Source organism: Capsicum annuum, chromosome 3 (genome assembly GCF_002878395.1).
Source record: "Capsicum annuum cultivar UCD-10X-F1 chromosome 3, UCD10Xv1.1, whole genome shotgun sequence".
Classification (NCBI taxonomy): domain Eukaryota; kingdom Viridiplantae; phylum Streptophyta; class Magnoliopsida; order Solanales; family Solanaceae; genus Capsicum; species Capsicum annuum.
This window is the reverse complement of record NC_061113.1, coordinates 3,761,436-3,783,343: the sequence shown is the minus strand read 5'-3', so window position 1 is coordinate 3,783,343 and position 21,908 is coordinate 3,761,436. Positions and strand designations below refer to the sequence as shown.

The following is a 21,908-nucleotide window of genomic DNA, read 5'->3' as shown; positions in this document are numbered from 1 at the left end:
GTGAGATGGAAAAACAGTTGTTTATATGAAGCATCTTTGAAATGGATTGTTCATGTAACTTTCAATTTATAAAATATCAGTGTTCAGAATATAACATGGCCAACAAAACATTGGTAATGGCTAAATACATAAATGACCTACTAAAATTTTGATATCTCACTTTCATTTGAATACGTAAATGCTTGTGCGATGCGGACAGCACACGCATCGCACACAATAGCGGAGCAACATCTTAACTAAGGGTTTCAAAGTCAAAATATGTGAATAAAAGAACTAGTCGAAGGGGTTCAACTTCTGCTATATATATACATGTTATTTTAACAGTACAATTTTCCGCCAAACATGACCCCCTCACTATTAACTAGCTCCGCTCTTGATCGCACATGTGATGCACAATGAAGAAACACGATCCTTGAGTTCACTATTTACTGTGTGCGGAGCGCATAAAAACTTGTTTGCGCGGATATTTGTCTCTTTATTCTTATTTCTGACTCCATTCTTCCTTCTTTCGTGTACTTGACAAAAGAGACTTGTTTGTGGACTAAGAACAAGTAGTGGAATATCTTTCTTTTCCTTTACCAATTGATGTTCGTTTCTTTATAAGTATCTCTGTCCTCATCCTATCAGATTGCGAAGTTTTTCAAGCTACTGAGAAAAAAAGAAAAGGAAAAACAATAAGAGAAAAAAAAATGGCTGAAATTCTTCTTACAGCAGTCATCAATAAAGCTGTAGATATAGCTGCAAATCTACTCTTTCAAGAAGGAACGCATTTGTATTCTTTGAAAGAGGACATCGACTGGCTGCAGAGAGAAATGAGACATATTCAAGCATACATAGATGACGCAAAGGCCAAGGCAACTGAAGGCGATTCAAGGGTGAAAATCTTAATAAAAGATATTCAAGAATTGGCAGGTGATGTGGAGGATCTCTTAGATGAGTTCCTTCCAAAAATTCAACAATCCAACAAGTGCAAAGGCGCAATCTGTTGTTGCCTTAAGACCACTTGCATCCCTTCTCATGCTTCTTTTGCCGATGAGTTTGCTATGGAGATCGAGAAGATAAAGAAAAGGGTTGTTGACATTAACCGTGTAAGGACAACTTACAACATCATGGATACAAGTAACAACAATAATGATTGCATTCCATTGGACCGGAGAAGACTATTCCTTTATGCTGATGAAACAGAGGTCTTCGGTTTGGATGATGACTTCAATGTGCTACAAGCCAAATTACTTGATCAAGATTTGCCTTACGGAGTAGTTTCCATAGTTGGCATGCCCGGTCTGGGGAAAACAACTCTTGCCAAGAAACTTTATAGGCATGTTCGTGATCGATTTGAGTGTTCGGGACTGGTCTATGAGTCACAACAACCAAGAGAGAGAGAAATCTTACTTGACATAGCCAAACAATTTGGAGTGACAGAAGAGGAAAGGAAAGATAACTTGGAGGACAACCTAAAATCCCTCTTGAAAACAAAAAGGTACGTTATTCTCTTAGATGATATTTGGGATGTTGAAATTTGGGATTATCTGAAACTTTACCTTCCCGAATGTGATTCAAAAATTGGCAGTAGGATAATTCTCACATCTAGAAATAGCAATATAGGAAGATACGTAGGAGGGGATACCTCGCTCCACATATTGCAACCCCTAGATTCAAAGAACAGCTTTGAACTCTTTACCAATAAAATATTTCATTTTGATAATAACGATTGGGCCAATGCTTCCCCAAACTTGGTTAATATTGGTAGAGATATAGTTGGGAGATGTGGAGGTATACCACTAGCCATTGTAGTGACTGCAGGCATGTTAAGAGCAAGAGAAAGGACAGAACATGCATGGAAGAGAGTACTTGGGAGTATGGGTCATAAAATTCATGATGGATGTGCTAAGGTATTGGCTTTGAGTTACAATGATTTGCCCATGGCATCTAGGCCGTGCTTCTTGTATTTTGGTCTTTACCCTGAGGACCATGAAATTCGTGCTTTTGATTTGAGAAACATGTGGATTGCTGAGAAGTTGATAGTAGTAAATAGTGGTAATAGGCGAGAGGCTGAAGATTTGGCAGATGATGTCCTATATGATTTGGTCTCTAGAAACTTGATTCAAGTTGCCAAAAGGACATACGATGGAAGAATTTCAAGTTGCTGCATACATGACTTGTTACATAGTTTGTGTGTAGAATTGGGCAAGGAAAGTAACTTCTTTCACACCGAGCATAGCGTGTCTGGTGATTCCTACAATGTTGCCAGGCTGAAAAGGATTACATTTTACTCTGATAATGTCATGAATGACTTCTTCTATTCAAATCCTAAGCCTAAAAAGCTTCGTGCACTTTTTTGTTTCACAAAACGCCCTTGCATATTTTCTCTAATGGCTCATCTTGAGTTCAAATTATTGCAAGTGCTGGTTGTAGTCGTTTCGGATATTTTTTATCGAAGAGTCACTACCCCGAATATATTTGGGAACATGAGTTGCTTGCGCTATCTAAGGTTGGAGGGTCGTTTTATTAAAATGCCAAATAGTGTTGTCAAGCTCAAATGTCTAGAGACCGTAGATGTTAATAATTCCATGATAGGAAATCCTTTGGCTCATTGGGAGTCGAAACAATTGAGACATCTTCATTACGGATTGCATATAGAATATTTTGGGTTCTTTTCTAATATAAGCCAATTTTGCCCAAACAACAAGTCCTCACTGCCTAATAATCTACAAACTTTAATGTGGCTGCCTGATAGATTTTTTCAACCGAGATTGTTGCACCTATTGATCAATTTGAGAAAACTGGGTATACAAGAAGTATCCGATTCTACCATTAAGATACTATCAATATCGAGCCCTGTAACAATTATGCTGCCAAACACGCTGGAGATTCTGAAGCTCTATTTTTCCTGTCGCACGAAAGAGCAAATAAACTTATCGTGCTATCAAAATGTTGTCAAGTTGCATTTGCGTCATCTCAGAATGATGCCCAGCAGCTCTGTAGCACTCCCTCCAAATCTTGTCAAGCTTACTCTTGTCGATCTTAAGATAGATAGTCGTCTGCTCTCAGTGATTAAGAAATTGCCTAAATTAAGGATACTCACAATGTATGGCTGCGGATATAATGAAGGGAAAATGGATCTCTCGAGCGATGTGAATGGTGATAGCTTTCCGCAACTTGAAGTTTTGCATTTTGTGGATCCATATCAGTTGTTTGAGGTAACCTGCACGCATGATTTCAGTGTGCCTAAACTGAACAAGGTACTACTTGAAGGCGTCCGCTCCGAGATTAGGCTCTCGGAACGGCTTGCACGGTTTAGAATGATGAAAATCCCAAATGTTGCATAAGGTTTGTTTGATACTATAATTAGTTATGTTTTATATTATCAATAAGGTATTTTTTTTCGCAGCATAGGGTACCAAGTAATGATACATATGGTATGGTATTGTAATGTATACTATATTACAATACAATGTTTGAATAGACGGTATCATTTACTGTTGTTTAATAGTTTTGGTTTGATGGTATGGTGCTGTATCGCAACTGGTAAGTTTACTAAAATGTGCTTAATTATTATAAATGCTAAATTTATTAATAATTATTACTAAAATAATTTTCTTCTTGCTAATTTGTCACAAACTATGTCATGTATATATATTAAGTTGTTAAGTTCATATAAATTTTAACAAAATTAATGCAAGAGTAGATAAAAAAAAAATATAATCAAACTCATTTTTTCTAATAACAAATTTCATTTTCTTTTGGTGTTTTAAAACTTGACCACCAATGACAAGTACGAAGTTGGAATGCATTTTTTGTGCATGCTGTGTTCGGTATGGAATACAAGAAAAAAAATTCAGGAGGATAGATTGTTTCTTACTTATTTTCTTGATAGAAAAATATTCTTGTATATTTAACACAAAACAATGAAAATGAATTTGATAAGTAAATGGATACTCATACTTATACATTTGTCATCTGTACCTCTCAACTCAATAAAATTCAATATTTTAAATCCTTATTTGCTTTGGTGCCATTGACCTGATGATTTGGTAAAATGCGTGGTTACACACATTTTTAGGTGCGTGATTAAATTAAAAAAATATTTATAATATTTTAAAAAATTGAAAAACAATAGAAAATTAAAAAAAAAAAAATCAAATCCCCTCCACACCCCTCCCCCCTCCCCCCGCCCCCCCGCCATGTTACTATCAAAAACCTTTCTTTTACTCTCTTCTCCAACACTCACAAACTCCAACCCATTTTCTCTTACATCAATACCCTTCACCTCCCCCAATCCGTTTACCAAATCGACAAAACCCAACACTTGAGGTGAAGCAAAAACCTTAGTTGTCAACACTTTTGACTGATTAAAAACTTGCAATTAGCTGAATTTGAAGGGAAAGAAAGGAGAAAACTTGAGTTATTCTAAATTCATAAATTCAAAATGTTGAATAGACTCTATGATGACATCTATTAAAGTCTGAATTTAATTTGTGAAAAAGAAATGTTTCTTAGATAAAGTATATATAGATAATCCACATAACTTGTATGGACTTCGACCGTTTTGTGCATAAATTAGGGGCTTTCTCATTTATTTTTGTGGGTCGTATTAATTAATATTGTTTGCAATATGTCGTGGGGAATTATGTCGTAGATATAAGAGCAATTCTTATAGTGTTATAATAAGGTTGGTTCTTTCCTATTAAAGTTCCCTTAAAATAGTTTGAATGTAGCGTATCAATCATGATGATAGAAAACCTAAAATAATACCAAAGCTAAAGTTCCCTTAAAATAGTTTGAATGTAGCGTATCAATCATGATGATAGAAAACCTAAAATAATACCAAAGCTAAAGTTTTCATTAAAGAAATTCACAATATAAAAAGTATTAATTTTTACTAACGAAATTCAAAATACAAAAATGTAAACAAACTATAAGATATAATTATAATTATATAAAAATATGATACTTTCCCTTACATTGGTACTGTGAGCCCTTTGTGTGAAACATACCAACATTTTGTTATCTCATGATGCTGAACAGCTTAACTTCTCCTTACATTTTACTACTTTCACTTCGAACGTTTTACTTCTCGAGAGTCAAAGTATTCAACATCCTAAGATTATCTTTTCTATCAACACTAACATAAAAAAAATATATATTTGTTAGAAATTGGGCTGAAATAAAGCAAAATCACAAGCAGAAAGAAAACAAAAACACACATATTTACGTGGAAACCTTTGTGGGAAAAACCACGGGTAGAGGCAGAGGATGTTTCACTATGAAAGAAGAGGAGTACAATGTGGAGCGACATAATTTTTGAATAATCAAAATCGACCCACACTAATTGCACTTATATAATACGTGTGTACGAATAAGTCCGACGCTACCACCACAGACCCCATTGAAAATTACAAACATGGATCACACCGCGAAACTTTCTGGGCCGAATCAACAAAATTCGAGTCACAACTCTAACAATATTGATACTCCTGATGTTCTTCGTGAAACTTTCTTATATTCTGACGCTTCTAATATCACTGACAATCGTCTGACTACTAACGTTTGGTATTCATACTTGAAAAAGGAAACTTTTTCATTTACTTGACATTATTAGTAGACTTGGCAGTGGACTCCAAATAATAAAGCAAGTAGTTGATAAAGCAAATAATTGATTGAATAAGTCTAACCTCATCTTTCTTTTCCTTTTACCAATTATTCATCTTCCTTTTCTCTTACTTTTCCAAATTACTCATCCTCAGGATCAGAATAACAAAAATTACTAGTATTTAGGGAATATGCATACAGTAAATTGTAAGTTTTTAGCTTGCCTCTAATAACCTACGGTCATATTACATTACTCATTCCTCTCTATAATGGTTGCTCATTATAACAACATTTTACTATAGCAATCTAATTTTCTCCTGAACCAAATTTCATGTTACATTTAACTTCTCTACAACAATATTTTTCCTATAACAATAATGACATTTATTATAATGATACAATCTTTGTAAGATTAGCTCAGCACAATCAAATAATGTAATATTAATATTTTATTAAAAATATATTATATACTGTATCAAAATAAATTATTAAATTATTTATGGCAATCATCATTAACTAAGCAAATTGTAAGATTTTTCAAGTTCTTCAACTATTGCACTTTTGGACAACGCTTAAATGTCCCATAAGAAATTATTTGGGGGTAGAAATTCACAAGGTAAAAGGGGGGAAAACTTTAGGAAAACCTTCGGAGCCTCTTTGTTCCAGTATAATTTTGGTTAAATTGTTTAATACTTTTTTATATTCTTACTTTTAAAAACTAAATGAGATTAAAACATAAATGTATTATGTAAACAATATCTCTATAATAACCATGAATTTTATGGATAAATATTGTCACTATAAAGAGGTTTGACTGTATATATTATTTTAATATGGAAGCATCCTTTAAAAAAAATTTACCCTCTCCTAAAAAATAAAAGGTGTTTTCATTAAATTACCATTAATCAAAGAGATAAGCATCCAGTATGTCCTTGAACTATGACCAAAATTGCTATGACACATTCTAATTTCCCTTCAACTCAATTTTAGCGCATTTTGGGCACCCTTTTGTACTGATGTGACACCTTTATTATATATAAATAAGGCTCACGTTAAAGGTGTCACATTGGCTAAAAAGGTTGAAAAAAGTTCCAAGCAACACAAAGGGTAACAATAATACGCTAAAATTGAGTTAAGGGATAATATGACTCCCGTGAAGTTAAAGTATGTCGTAACAAATGTAGTCATAGTTCCAGTACACTTAATCAAATAGTATTCCTCCGTTCATCTTTAGTTGTCCTAGTATACTAAAAGTAGATGGTCAATGATATAGTTTGGAAAGCAAATGGATAAATTATCATTTTATATCCATTTTACTCTTGTTATTAAATAATACTAGTATATGTGCCCGCGCGATGCGTGGACAATATTAAAAAATTATAATCTTCTTTATTTTATCATATTTAATTCCTATTATTATTAGTTCGGAGCTCACAACTTATCCGTAGTATAACAATATAATATAACCTTTACTTTTAAGATTATCTATTTAGTTTACTATATGTAGTTACTTTAACTGAGAAATTTTAAATGTTTTGTGCTTTAATTATACAAAAAAATACATTGTCAATATTCTAAAAACAACATAAAACTGTGGATAGTAGATAAGTTTTTAAATTTACACACACAATGGCACTAAAAAGTTAAATTTCATGCTGTAAGATTAAGCCTTTTAAAAAAGATATAATGTCTAGTTTATACATGTGTGACGAAGTATTCCATTATACAAAGTTTGACTGGTTTATTTTTAAACATCCCCTCATGAAAAGTCTTTTCTTACTCATCCTATGTTCAACTATATTACATCTTTTCATTATCAAAATTCATCTAGCAGAAATATATGGTGATCATGTATGTATGAAGGAAACAAAGGACGTCAATAAACAAACACATAAACTGTCTCTTTCGGATGAACATATTCATTCTCCTAATCATATAAGAACACTTTGACTTCCCTCGAAAATTTAATGAGATTACAATAAAAAATAACTTCAACACTTTTGTCTATGGAGTGATGGTGTCTAATATTTGTCTTCCCCACCCATGATTGACATCTTCACCCCTCTTGACTGAACTAACATAGCCCAACTGGTAAGTCTTGCCAAGAATTCATTGGACATCTTTAGATAAATTGAGAAACTTAGTTGTGTCTCTAGATGAGCAAAAGAAACATCTTCTGGTGGTAACTGATAGTTGTAAAACTTTGTTTTCTCTAACCAATGGGGACTAACTTTACATTCAATTGCAATAGAGTGGAAACTGTGACCTTCATGCTATTAAGATCATTTGTCCTCTTGACCATCACTAATCTCTCAGCAGTGTTAAACACTCTATTCTGCATCTCCATCCGTCGTGACATCAACTGTCTCACCGTTCCACTGTATACTAACAGCATGAACATTTTCATCACAGTTTGACATTTTCTTTGCTCCTAGAAGTAATGTATGTAATTCTTGAAGACCAGGGGACTCAACGCACCGACTGGTACCTGAAAAAACTCAACAGAATCTTAACTCTTCAACCAAAACAAATGGCAACATTTAATAATTTATTCAATATCAAATGAGTGTGTGTCGATTTGATTTGGCGAAGTTCGAGATGCTTATGGATGGAGATCTGGTGGTTCGCAATGGTTGTTGGTGAACTCTATTGAAATGGAACTGGAAATGGATGGTGGTACTCGGCGGTGATTCATTTCTTTTTATAACAATTTATGCCATGGTTACTATATCATTTTTTTCGACCATAAAGTTTGTCAATGGAAAAATTGCAGTCTTGAAAAATAATTTTCAAAAATTGAAGTAATACCTAAAAATTAATCAACATATGGATCTGCAAGAATAATAGTATAGTCATCAAGATCAGCAGCATTGCAACAGAGATCACAAAGGTCATCAAGAAATTGAGCTTCATGAATTTTAATCACATCCATCTATCAAGAAATCAAGTTACTTGAGTATAAAGATACACACACAACATTGCTAAAGATAAGTTACAGAGATCTGCACAATTGATTTCACGTAATAAGAAGTTTATTCCGGACTAATGTTTATTCAATCTTAAAAACCACACATAAATTCGACGTTCAATATTTCTTATGTCAGATCTCTCATTATCTTCCATATCTGCAACATTTAACCATGTAACTTATGCGCTCTAGACAATTCAAATATATCATTGATTTGCAGATGCCTTATATAAAACAATATATTTATAGCAGTAGTGTGTAGCATGTGTTGTTCAGGAGATGTAAGAAAATCAGCTAACTTATCAACATAAGATTTTTTTTAGAGAAGCTTGCTAAGATAAGAATTAAATAGAACGAATACACATAAAAATCTTCCTACGCCAAGTTAAAGATAGCAAAAGATGAAAAGTGCCCTATCCTATAAATGAAGTGAGTTGCAATACCTAATTGAAACGTATTTCAGTAGTGCCACTCTCCACATTTTGCTAGACTCTCCACCCTGAAATTGAAAAAAATAAATGGAAAGTAAACTTACAAAAGACACATTTAAGCACCAATTTTGAGGCATCCAAATAGAAGCATGAAGTAGGAAGAGAAGAGACCCATGAGAAATTTAGGATGAATCATCACAAAATTTCACTTAGTTCCTGATAAGGCTCGGGACATGCAGATCTGCAAACATTTAGGAATTTAATAATCAATCTAACCCAAATGCAAAATTCGACAGAGCCAAACCACATAATTCCCAAAATCCAGTGAATAAGATATGCAAACATAATAAAAAAAAAAGGTATAGAAAACTACCGATTAAACTATCGAAAGTAAAAAAAAAAAAAAAAAAAAAAAGAAGGAAAAGAATAAGAAACCTTTAATTGTGAAGATTTTAATGGGAATGCATGAAGAAACCTTTGATTGTGATTGAGGATGGGATATATTAAAAAGGCAATTTCTTTTCTACTTCAGAGAAGTTAACTATGCAGTTATCTATATAAAACCTAAACGAAAGGAATCTGTAAGAAGTTGTGACAGTTTTATAATTATTAAAATTTAAATTATTAAAACTGAATTTGAATTTTTATTACAAAATTATTTATATTTTTTTATTGAATTAACTTCTCCTCATTTGTTTTAGTTGAACTGAAATTGAATTTACCGTTTTTTATGGGTAGTTTATAGAAGTTAAAATTTCACATATTTTTCATTATTTAGTTATTCTTTCAAAATTAATTATTTAAAAATAACAAAAAATTAAAGAAATTGCAATGGATATTTTAATTGATGCCACTTGGACGAATTATATACTAATATTTGGGTGAATGAGAGGGCTGCATCCTTTGCTATTAATAAGATATAGATGCTTATTGAGAGGGCTGCATCCTTTGCTATTAATAAGATATAGATTCTTATTGAATGTACTTTTCAAAATATTAAATTATATTCAAAGTGTGATATATAATAAAAATAGAAGGAGAGAGTGCCAACTACCCTTTGAAGTTTCCCTTTTAACTCTTGCTATTGGATTTAACGCGTAGGGAACTTGTTTGTGTCTGTTTCTTCTTTCGTGGTTCTTTCATGTTCATTGACTTGACATTATAAATTAAGAGACTAGGCCATCTACTATAACACCAAACCCAATAGTCTAAGCGCACCTTTCTTTTCCTTTTACCAATAATTCAGATTAGAAATCTTGTTACCTACTGAAAAAGAAATATTGGGAAAACCATATGGCTGAAATTCTTCTTACAGCAGTCATCAATAAAACTTTAGATATAGCTGGAAATCGACTCTTTCAAGAAGGAACGCATTTGTATTCTTTGAAAGATGACATCGATTGGCTCCAGAGAGAAATGAGACGCATGCGAGCATACATCGATGATGCAAAGGAAAAGGCAACTGGAGGTGATTCAAGGGTGAAAAACTTGATAAAAGATATTCAAGAACTGGCAGGTGATGCGGAGGATCTCTTAGATGAGTTCCTTCCAAAAATTCAACAATCCAACAAGTACAAAGGCGCTATTTGTCGCCTTAAGACTGCTTGCATCCCTTCTTGTGCTTCTTTTGCCGATGAGTTTGCTACGGAGATCGAGAAGATGAAGAAAAGGGTTGTTGACATTGACCGTGTAAGGACAACTTACAACATCGCAGATACAAGTAACAATAATGACTGCATTCCTTTTGACCGGAGAAAATTATTCCTTCATGTTGATGAAACAGAGGTCATCGGTTTGGATGATGACTTCAACAAGCTACAAGCTAGATTACTTGATAAAAAGTTGCCTTATGGAGTAGTTTCCATCGTTGGCATGCCCGGTCTTGGTAAAACAACTCTAGCCAAGAATCTGTATAGGCATGTCCGTGATCAGTTTGAGTGTTCGGGACTGGTCTATGTTTCACAACAGCCAAGAGCGGGAGAAATCTTACTTGACATAGCCAAACAAGTTGGACTGAAGGAGGAAAGGGTAGATAGGTTGGAGAACAACCTACGATCACTCTTGAAAAGAAAAAGGTATATCTTTCTCTTAGATGACATTTGGGATATTGAAATTTGGGATGATCTGAAACTTGTCCTTCCTGAATGTGATTCAAAAAATGGTAGTAGGATAATTATCACATCTCGAAATAGTAATGTAGGCAGATACGTAGGAGGGGATAGCTCACTCCACGTGTTGCAACCCCTAGATTCAAAGAACAGCTTTGAACTTTTTACTAAGAAAATTTGTAGTTTTGATAATAATGATTGGGCCAATGCTTCGCCAGACTTGGTAAATATTGGTAGAAATATAGTTGGGAAATGTGGAGGGATACCATTAGCCATTGTGGTGACAGTAGGCATGTTAAGGGCAAGGGAAAGAACAGAACATGCGTGGAGCAGGGTACTTGAGAGAATGGGTCATATAATTCAAGATAAATGTTCTAAGGTATTGGCTCTGAGTTACAATGATTTGCCCATTGAATTAAGGCCATGTTTCTTGTACTTTGGCCTTTACCCCGAGGACCATGAAATTCTTGCTTTTGATTTGAAAAATATGTGGATTGCTGAGAAATTGATAGTAGTAAACAGTGGTAACAGGCGAGAGGCTGAAGATTTGGCGGAGGATGTCCTAAATGATTTGGTTTCTAGAAACTTGATTCAAGTTGCCAAAAGGACATATGATGGAAGAATTTCAAGTTGCCGCATACATGACTTGTTACATAGTTTGTGTGTGGACTTGGCTAAGGAAAGCAACTTCTTTCACACAGAGCACAATGCATTTGGTGATCCTTACAATGTTGCCAGGCTGAAAAGGATTACATTTTACTCTGATAATGTCATGAATGAGTTCTTCAATTCAAATCCTAAGCCTGAGAAACTTCGTGCACTTTTCTGTTTCACAAAAAAACCTTGCATATTTTCTCAAATGACTCTTCTTGACTTCAAATTTTTTCAAGTGTTGGTTGTAGTCATGCCTCAAGGTTGTGATCAGGATGTCACAATCCCAAAAGAAATTGGCGACATGAGTTGCTTACGCTATCTGAGATTGGAGGGGGGAATTAGTGGAGAACTGCCAAATAGTATTGTCAAGGTCAAACATCTAGAGACCATAGATGTTAGCAAGAGCTCCATCAGGATTCCATCTGGTGTTTGGGAGTGGAAACAATTGAGACATCTTTGTGATAGAGATTTTGGACGTGCACCCGTAAAAAAAATGTACCGGTTGCCTAATAATCTACATACTTTGATGTGGATGCATGATAAATTTTTTCAACCGATACTCTTTCACCAGTTGATCAATTTAAGAAAACTGGGTATAATAAGAGTATCCAATTCCACCATCAGTATATTATCAGACCCGAGCACTATGCTGCCTAACACTCTGGAGGTTCTGAAGCTCCAACTTACTAGACACTCAACGGACCAGATCAACTTGTCTTCCTATCAAAATATTGTTAAGTTGCATTTGTGTGGGATCCAAATAACTACCACCAACCATGTAGCATTCCCTCCAAATCTTGTTAAGCTTACTCTTGTCCGCCATCATGTTAATGGTCCTCTACTCACAGTTCTTAAGAAATTGCCCAAATTAAGGATACTCAAAATGGTTCACTGCGAGTATAATGAAAATAAAATGGATCTCTCTTGCGATGTCAACTGTGATAGCTTTCCGCAACTTGAAGTTTTGCATATTCAGGGGAATAAAGGGCTCTCTGAAGTAATCTGCAGGGATGATGTCAGTATGCCTAAACTGAAAAAGGTAGTAGTTACGGGATTTTATTCCAGTGTTAGTCTTCCGGAACGGCTGAAAATCCCAATGTGTTAGTCTTCCAGTATATTTTTTTGATTAGTTTGTTATGGTTGCTAGTGTTGATAAGTTATGGAATTATAGTTGCTTTTGTTCTTCAATAGCCGCTTTCTTTCTCGCCCTTTCTATATGCTTCTTCCCTAGGCCCTCAATTTCCTCCTCCTTTCTCTATTTAAAATAAAATTGTCCATACTGTTTTGCATATTTTTATTTATTTATTATATTAAAAATACTTTTTACTTTTATTTTTAATTTAGCAAAATTAATTGTTAATTTTTTTTTTTATATGTTATTCTTAATAATCAAGATAATTATTTATTCTCTTAATTATTCCCTCAAACTTAAACTTATACATCAATTAATATGAATATTATGATAAAAATAACTTTATATTAATTATTAATTTTTTAAGAATGTAAACTTCACATTGAAAATGTATTGTCCCTTGTTCATTTTTATTTATTATTATTAAAAATAATTATTTAAAATTTCAGAAATAACAATTCTGTAGTCTTAATTATAACTTTTATAGCAACAGTTTCATAATTACGAAAAATAGCAAATTGTATTTGTATTTAAGTAGAATGTTGCTATATAAATACATATACAAATATATATGTATTACTCATAAATACATATGCACAACTGAAAAATACATATTCTTCTATTACTATGAAGTGGGTAAAATATTGCTACTTTTGCTATAAGTTGCAATTTTGAAGAAGTGTTGCTATTTATTGTAATTATAGTCTTAAAAATGTTAGTCTAATTTTTCCTTTAAAATTATTAGGGACAAAGCATGCTGGTTCAGGTAACAAAACCCGGTCCATCTTAACAAACTCAACACTTCGAAATGTTGAGCAAATTGTAATAGACTATAGGATCAATTGTTCATCAATTTCCCAATAAGTTTTGCCAACATTTATGTTTTCTCCTAATGTTCATGAAGTGTACGTTGTTCAACTGTTTAAATTAGAAGTTGGGATGGAATAGGAAGAACAAGAAGGGCTTGCACTACAATTATTGGGGATAAGCTTGTGAAGAAGCAAGCGTATCCCACCCCGACTGGCAGATGCTAGGCTTGTTCATCTCTTCTAAACTTCTTCCGGTCTACAGGCCAAACTGTTTGAGGTAAAAACTCGTCCAATTCTGTTACGTCTTCTTTTCCATTACCAAATAGCAAGACAGAGTACCTCTGCCCTCGACACCTTCTGATTTGCCACAACACCTCTTAGGGGATCACATCGAGTAAGAATGCAGGGGTAAATGCCACGTGAATGAATTGTTAATTAGCCACTATAAATCAACAATTGTTAAGTTCTTAGTTTTGATGATTGACAAACTGCGTGTTGGGACCTGTTTCTTGCAGATTATGTGATGACAAAGTTGCCACTGCTTAGGCAACATGTTGGGCTCACCTGTCACTATCACAGTCAACTGTCTTAACTGGCGTAAAGTACAAAAGTTAGTGAAAAAACTGCTGCCACCCTTTTGTCTTAGCCAATGTATCTCTCCTAGGTTTTCTTGTGTCATACTGTATATTGCTCATCTTCCTGAACAAGAAAATCATGCTTTCATATTCTTACAACTAAATATCTCTTTGAAGCTGTGAATCAAAGACTCCTTTTGCAACAGGGAATTGATAGCTCATCAAGTTGTATTTAATTTCCTTGTTGTACTTGAGTCTTTGAAAAGTGTTCTTAAACTTTTGCCTACATTTGCTTATGATTGGTAGCAGGTGTTGTGGTGGAATCTTTTCCTTGTAATCATCTAGTTTTAGGCGATTCTCAAGCTAGAGTTAGTTTGATGTGTCCGGTTAGAGTTAGTTGGAGTGTGGATGCAGTATAGTCGCAGTATTGTTTCCTTATAATAGAGTTATTATTAGGAGAGTAAGGATTAAGAGTTTAATCCTGAAGTTTGGAGACTGTACTCAAGAAGTTGTTTGGATATAATGGAGCTTAGAAATCCTAAAGGTGGGTCGTGTTTTTTTCTCTCTTGAACCAGGAGGTTCCAAGTAAAAATTCCTGTGTCTGCTGTTTACTTTATTCCTACTCATCATAGTTTATATCTCTCCTAATTCTTGTTGTGTAAGTTTATCTTGAAACAGGTTCCAAAGTTGAGGTGCAACCCACTACAACTCTTCAACAACACCAGCAACAAGTTCAGTATGATGTTCGCCAAAACTGGCAAAACTGTAAATAGGGATGCTAAAAGCGGCCACCTAATGTCGTTTCTACCATATATCTAGAATCAATAAAAATATAAGTAAAACTTGAATTAGTTTGAAAAAAAAAAATAGAAAAATAAAAAGGAAAGAAGACTTAACTTGAGCATCGAGATATCGTTGATATCCAGTAAAAAAGAAAAGCACCTACTAGGGAAAAGAAAAAGAAAAACAGCCTTTAGCATAAATATATCATTGATGCTCAATTAAATCTACAATATACTTTGCCTTTCTTTTAATTTGTATAATGGAAAAGTACCCCCTTAGGTCCTATTTCAATATCCATTTAATCAGTTCTTAGTATCTTTCAGTTTTCTAATGACTATCAAATAAATAAACCATCGCTATATGATTATATGGTGATTAACAGTTGAAAAATAGCCTACTTGGGAGCTATTTTTTCAAAATTTTCATCCCTATTGAAACTTGAAAGCAATCATTTATCCGTAAAAACTTGTTTGCGCGGATATTTGTCGCTTTATTCTTATTTCCAAGTCCATTCTTTCTTCTTTCGTGTACTTGACAAGAGAGACTTGTTTGTGGACTAACAAGTAGTGGAATATCTTTCTTTTCCTTTACCAAGTGATGTTCGTTTCTAACGCATTTGTATTCTTTGAAAGATGACATCGAATGGCTCCAGAGAGAAATGAGAAGCATGCGAGCATACTATAAGCGCAGAGTAACTGCTGAACAGAATTGTTTATTATTGAACGCAGACAACCTTTTAAATAGAGTTACAAAATAATAAGACTCCTAGACCAACCCTAATAACATAACCTAAATAAAAAAGAATTGCTGAAATAACTAAGGCAGTATCCTAAATAAACTAGGATTGCTGAAACAATAATGCTGACTAAACTACTAACTAATAACTGGACAAATATAAATTAACAAGGGTTACGTGTTGTGCCAATACGCCCCCTCAAGTTAGACGATGGGTCACTAAGCCTAACTTGGAAAGATTTTGCTGAAAAGCAAGTTTAGGCAGTGCCTTGGTGAGAGAGTCTGCTAGTTGATCATCACGATGAATATGGACAACCCGAACCTTTTTGACGTTGACCTGGTGGTGAACAAAGTGAAAATCTACTGCAGCATGTTTCACACGACTATGGAGGACTGGATTTTTGCTCAAGAATGTGGCTCCAAGATTATCACAATAAATGGTGGGCAATTGATGTACTAGAACGCGCAACTCAGTGAGGAGATTGGTAACCCACATGGTTTCTGAAAGGGCATTAGCCACTGCCCTATACTCGAACTCAGTGGAGGAGCGAGAGACGGTATTTTGTTTCTTTGATGACCAGCTAATGGGATTGTGTCCAAGGAACAGGATATACCCAGATGTGGAAACTCGGTCTGCAATGTCCCCACCTTAATCTGCATCAGAGTATACGTGTAGATTGAAGTCCTCAATGGGAGTTACATGTAAGCCTAGCTGAATGGTGCCACGCAGGTAGCAGAGAACACGCTTCACAGCTTTCCAGTGAAGGTCCGACGGCGCTTGCATAAACTGGGACAACTTAATCACAGCATAGGCCATGTCAGGTCTAGTAAAAGATAGGTATTGAAGCTTGCCTAAGACCCGACGATAGCGTATGACATCAGTCAAATGAGTACCATCAGATAGTGTGAGCAATTCAGTTGCACTCATTGGCATGTGAACACTTTTGCAGTCGGTCATTAACTCATCATTCAGGATCTCATTCACATAGTTTGATTGGGTGAGAATTAAAACATTAGAGTTGCGTATCACTTCAACACCAACAAAGTAGTGAAGATTTCCCAAATCTTTAATTGAGAATTTAGAAGCAAGAGAGGTGATAACCTGATCAACACTTGAAGTGTTGCTCCCAGTGATAATAATGTTGTCTACATAGATAAGGATGAACATTGTCTCACCTAGACCTTGTCTGATGAGTAGTGAGGCATCAGATTTCATTTTAACAAAGCCTATGGATGAGAGATAACTTGTGAGAGCATTGTACCACGCCCGAGAGGATTGTTTCAATCCATAGATTGCCTTGCGTAGACGGCATATATGAGTTGGTTTGTCAGCTTTAGTGAATCCCGGAGGTTGTGCCATATACACCTCCTCTTCTAAGTTTCCTTGAAGGAATGCATTGTTGACGTCCAACTGACGGAGGTGCCAGTTATGGCGAAGTGCCACAGAGAGGATGATTCGAATAGTGGTAGGCTTTACAACTGGGTTGGAAGTCGTATGGAAGTTAATGCCCGACCTCTGGGTGAAGCCTTTTGCAACTAACCTCATTTTATATCTGTCAATAGACCCATCTACATTCCGTTTGATCCTGAAAAGCCACTTACAGGACACAATATTTTTAGTTGGGTTAGGAGGAACAAGTTCCCAAGTCTGGTTTTTAATTAAAGCATCAAGTTCCTATTTCATTGCTTCACACCACTCGGGATGTTTTTGTGCTTGTTTGAAAGTAGTGGGTGTGATGGTGGGGTTCACTTTGGCTAGGTAATCAAAAATTTGTTTTGGTTTAGTGATGTTGTTTTGGGATCCCGTTACAGCACGGGTAGGATGATACAAGAATAACAACGAAATAAGAACAAGAACAAGATTAACACAAGATGATAAAAAAGAAGACACAAGATTCGGATTTAACAATAACAACAAGAACACAAGATTACAACACAAACAATAAACAAGATTACAAGAAATTAAAAGGATAGATAGATAGACCACATGAAGGTATAATCTTAAGAACCCAAAAATGGACAATCTTGGACCCTTAACACTAAACACAATGATAAACCTATCTCTTACAAAGACACAAGATCGGAGTTCACCTCCCAAGCATCAATGTTTCCAAGAAAACAACAACAAAAGAGAATCCACCCTATTGTTGTATCCTAGTTTCGGTTTTGCCTCCAAAGAGAAGAGAGGACTTGTGTTTTCCAATGTCTTAAGACTTACAACATCATCAATAAACTAAGTCTAAAAGCCCTACAATGTTCTATTTATACTAGGTTACAAATAAAATACAAAAAGATCAAAAGGCCCCTTAGAGACTTAGGTGCCCATCAAGTTTAATACGTTGGCTGATTTTTAGTGCACTTAGGTTCCCTTTTGCACTTCAATTGCACACACCAAGTCTCGGGCCCAAAATGCGCTCCCATAAGTCCATATCCGTGATTATTCCCGTATCATCCTCTCCATCTTGAGAGAAATTTGCCCACAAATTCACAGTTTCACCTCGTTCAATCGGCCACTTTAAAATAAACCACTCAAAACAGCCCGTAAAATATTAACACAAGTCTTGGCCAATATCTTCATTTTGAGTCTTTGTTTCCTCTCCATCTTGAGTCTTGTCTTCAATCTCATCCGAAATAAGTATCCTACCATCATACAAGCATCGTCATAGACTCCATATCCGTCATATTCCTTTCTACCATTCTTCTCTACATGGACATGTCGGCTTTGGTGAAGTGGAGTTTTGGTTGAGAGGTTTGATTTGGTAAAGTGGAGCTTCGGTTGTGGAGCTTGGACGGAAGAGATTTGGCTTCCAAGTCTTTTTTGTTGGACTTGATCGAATGGAGGAGGGATCGACCTATGTAAGTCTCGGGTTGGAGGACATTTGGTGGCTTGGCTTATGTCTATGTCATTTGGTGATGGTCTTGGAGGATTGATTGCTTGAGGTAAAGCTTCGAAAGTAGAATCACGAGAATTTCTTCGACTCTCCACTCGATCCAACCTCTCAAGTATAGTAGACATATTCGAGCCCAATTTGTCAAGACCCGCATTCACCTTAGCTATTTCTAGGGAAATAGCATCAAGGTGGGCCAAAATGGTATCCATTGTGGCAAAGAAGTTACCTACAAAATATAAAACACGTTAGTTATACAAAATATCCTCACTTTATTTTTTATTTCGGGTTTCTCAGATCCCTCACACTCAATCCCACAAGTTTTGAAAGCTTGCTTGTACTCCGAGGGATGTTGAGAGGTGAATCCAACGTTGAAAACGACTCCAAAAAGTAAGGAAAAAAAACACAAGGACGTTACAATGACTCAAAGGATTAAGAAACACAAAGGAAAGTTAACATGAAGAACAGTTTCAAAACTAACTTACAATCTAGTACTAGCTCGTACGTTAGTAATGGAATTAACAAATGAAACTAAAGAGACAACACAATCAAACTAAAAGATCAAAATTTGAGCTTAAAATTTTATTGTGTGAACAGTAAAACGTGATGTGGCAGCCACGTATTGGTTTGGTTTTATCAAGTTGTTAATTTCAAAAGTTCAAGTCTTGGTCAATTTTCAATTTTGGACCTTTGGTGGAACTTGTTCAATGAAGGGAAATACAAACTAGTCTTTGGAGCTTCTTTTCAATTCAAAATTCAAGACTCAAATGTCTTTGACTAGACTTGTACTACCCTTAAAACATGGATTCTTGAATCATAGAAAGTTGTTGGAAAGTGGTTGAGATGTGATTGACTAGTTGATGAGTGATGGTAAGTCTTTCAAGACTAACAAAACTTTACCTTTTTCTCTTCACCTTTATAGATCTAAGGTTCACTTTATTTTAAAAATCTATGAAGGTTGTGAAGAACTCCATGAACAACATCAACAATCACCAAGAACAACCAACAAAAATCTCCAAGAACACCAACAATTTTCACACGGCCAACTTTCAATTTTCACAATACAATATCTTCAACACTTGGCCAAGACAACTACGACTTCAATAAGATAGTTCTTAGGCCACCAATGAGCAAAAATACCACGTGGACAAGCTTAAAACAACAATAAGATGAAGACCATAAGGCCAAAACAGTCCACCACAATAATGTTTCAACAACAATTCGGCCAAGTCTTATGTTCACACCAACAACATCAATTTTTAAAGCTCAAATCTAGATATAGACTCAACGTGTTAGTGAGGAACAAAACTAACACTTAGAGATAACAAATACAAGTAAAAACCTCAGCCAAGACACAACAAGAACATACTTTTCGGCCAAGAATACAACACGGACAGATTGCTATTTTTTTCTGAAATTTTCAGTTTTGAACACTTTCTTTTTATTTTTCCACTAACAAGCCCAAGATTGATCTTGTGGGAACAAGATCAAGCCATGCTTTGATACCAAATGATACAAGAATGACAACGGAAGGCACAAAACATACTCCAAATAAGTCCACAATCTTAAGGATCCGAGGACCAAGATGGAGACCACTCTCGGATTCGCTATCAACAAGAAGAATACAAGATACAATGTGTATTTTAACACCAAAACAGCAACAAGAACAAGAACAAGATTAACACAAGATGATAAAAAAGAAGACACAAGATTCGGATTTAACAATAACAACAAGAACACAAGATTACAACACAAACAATAAATAAGATTACAAGAAGGTAAAAGGATAGATAGGTAGACCACATGAAGGTATAATCTTAAGAACCCAAGAATGGACAATCTTGGACCCTTAACATTACACACAATAATAAACCTATCTCTTACAAATACACAAGATCGGAATCCACCTCCCAAGCATCAATGTTTCCAAGAAAACAACAATAAAAGAGAATCCACCCTATTATTGTATCCTAGTTTCGGTTTTGCCTCCAAAGAGAAGAGAGGACTTATGTTTTCTAATGTCTTAAGACTTACAACATCATCAATAAACTAAGTCTAAAAGCCCTACAATGTTCTATTTATACTAGGTTACAAATAAAATACAAAAAGACCAAAAGGCCCCTTAGAGACTTAGGCGCCCATCAAGTGTAATATGTTGGCTGATTTTTAGTGCACTTAGGTTCCCTTTTGCACTTCAATTGCACACACCAAGTTTCGGACCCAAAATGCACTCCCATAAGTCCATATCCGTGATTATTCCCATATCATAGGAGGAGAAGGACACTTAGGCGGTGAAGGATCAAGCTCCGACGCAGGGATAAGACAATCTGGTCGACAATCCATGGGCGTAGATGGAATTGTGTTCCTGCGATGATAAATGAGGAGGGGATGTGGGCTGCATATTGTGTTTGTGGGTATATACGTTGGTATATTTGTAGGGAGGTCTGGTGGTGCAATCTTCTAGGAAGTAGGGTGAGAAAAGGATTTTGGGAGCATTGGAATTGTAGAAGAAGAGGGTGATAGAAATTTACCTGGAGAAGGAGAAGTTGTGTCCACCGCTAGTTCACTGTCGGAGTCGGATTGTGAGTTTGAGTTGGCCTATAACTCTGCTGGAGAAGGAGAAGATACAGATGTTTGGGCATCTATTTCTAGAGAAATTGAAAGCTCTGAAGTTATGGGAAGTTTGGGGGGGGGGGATCAGGAGAATTTGAAACTATGATATTTTCCCATTTTAGGTAAGATGATTTGATGGCAATATTGGAGAACATGGTTTTGAAAGGGAAAACATTCTCAATAAATTACACATCTAGAGATAAATATACCTTTGCAAAAATTGGGTCAAAACATTGGTGACAGTGATGAGATAAGGAAAATCCGAAATAGACACACGGGGTAGATTTTGGTTCAAGTTTATTTTTGGAGTATGGTTTAAGCCATGAATAGCATAAACAACCAAAAATTTGCAGGGAGCTATAATCAGACAATTTTCCAAGTAGACGCTGGACCGGAGATTGGTTATCTAGTTGAGAGGTGGGCAAACGATTAATGAGGTAGACCGTGTGATGACACGTGAAAGACCAAAATTAGGGAGGAAGGGACGCCTCATGTAAGAGCGTTCTTGCAGTTTCGACGATATGGCGATGTCGTAGTTCTGCTAGTGCAACTCGTTGAGGTGTATATGGTGGATTAGAGAGGTGTTCAATGCCGTGAAGTGAGAGATAAGGGTCAAGACT

The 21,908-nt window shown here is 35.3% G+C and overlaps 2 protein-coding genes and 1 long non-coding RNA gene across 3 annotated transcripts; 2 read left to right on the top strand and 1 right to left on the bottom strand.

Moving 5' to 3' along the window:
* The first annotated feature begins 392 nt into the window (after window positions 1-392).
* On the top strand, window positions 393-3,554 carry LOC107864328 (toMV resistance protein Tm-2(GCR236)). Its single transcript, XM_016710678.2, has one exon. It carries the CDS (start codon window positions 690-692, stop codon window positions 3,327-3,329), a length of 2,640 nt encoding a protein of 879 aa, XP_016566164.1. The 5' UTR covers window positions 393-689; the 3' UTR covers window positions 3,330-3,554.
* A 3,941-nt stretch (window positions 3,555-7,495) lies between these two features.
* Window positions 7,496-9,596, bottom strand: LOC107864329. Its single transcript, XR_001672619.2, has 3 exons — window positions 9,427-9,596; window positions 9,004-9,232; window positions 7,496-8,080 (listed from the first exon to the last, which is right to left on the bottom strand). It is a non-coding gene; the product is annotated as an uncharacterized LOC107864329 (long non-coding RNA).
* Window positions 9,597-10,088: 492 nt separating this feature from the next.
* LOC107864330 (toMV resistance protein Tm-2(GCR236)) lies at window positions 10,089-12,941 on the top strand. The gene has a single exon (XM_016710679.2). The coding sequence runs from the start codon at window positions 10,285-10,287 to the stop codon at window positions 12,856-12,858; it is 2,574 nt and encodes an 857-aa protein (XP_016566165.2). The 5' UTR covers window positions 10,089-10,284; the 3' UTR covers window positions 12,859-12,941.
* Window positions 12,942-21,908: the final 8,967 nt, after the last annotated feature.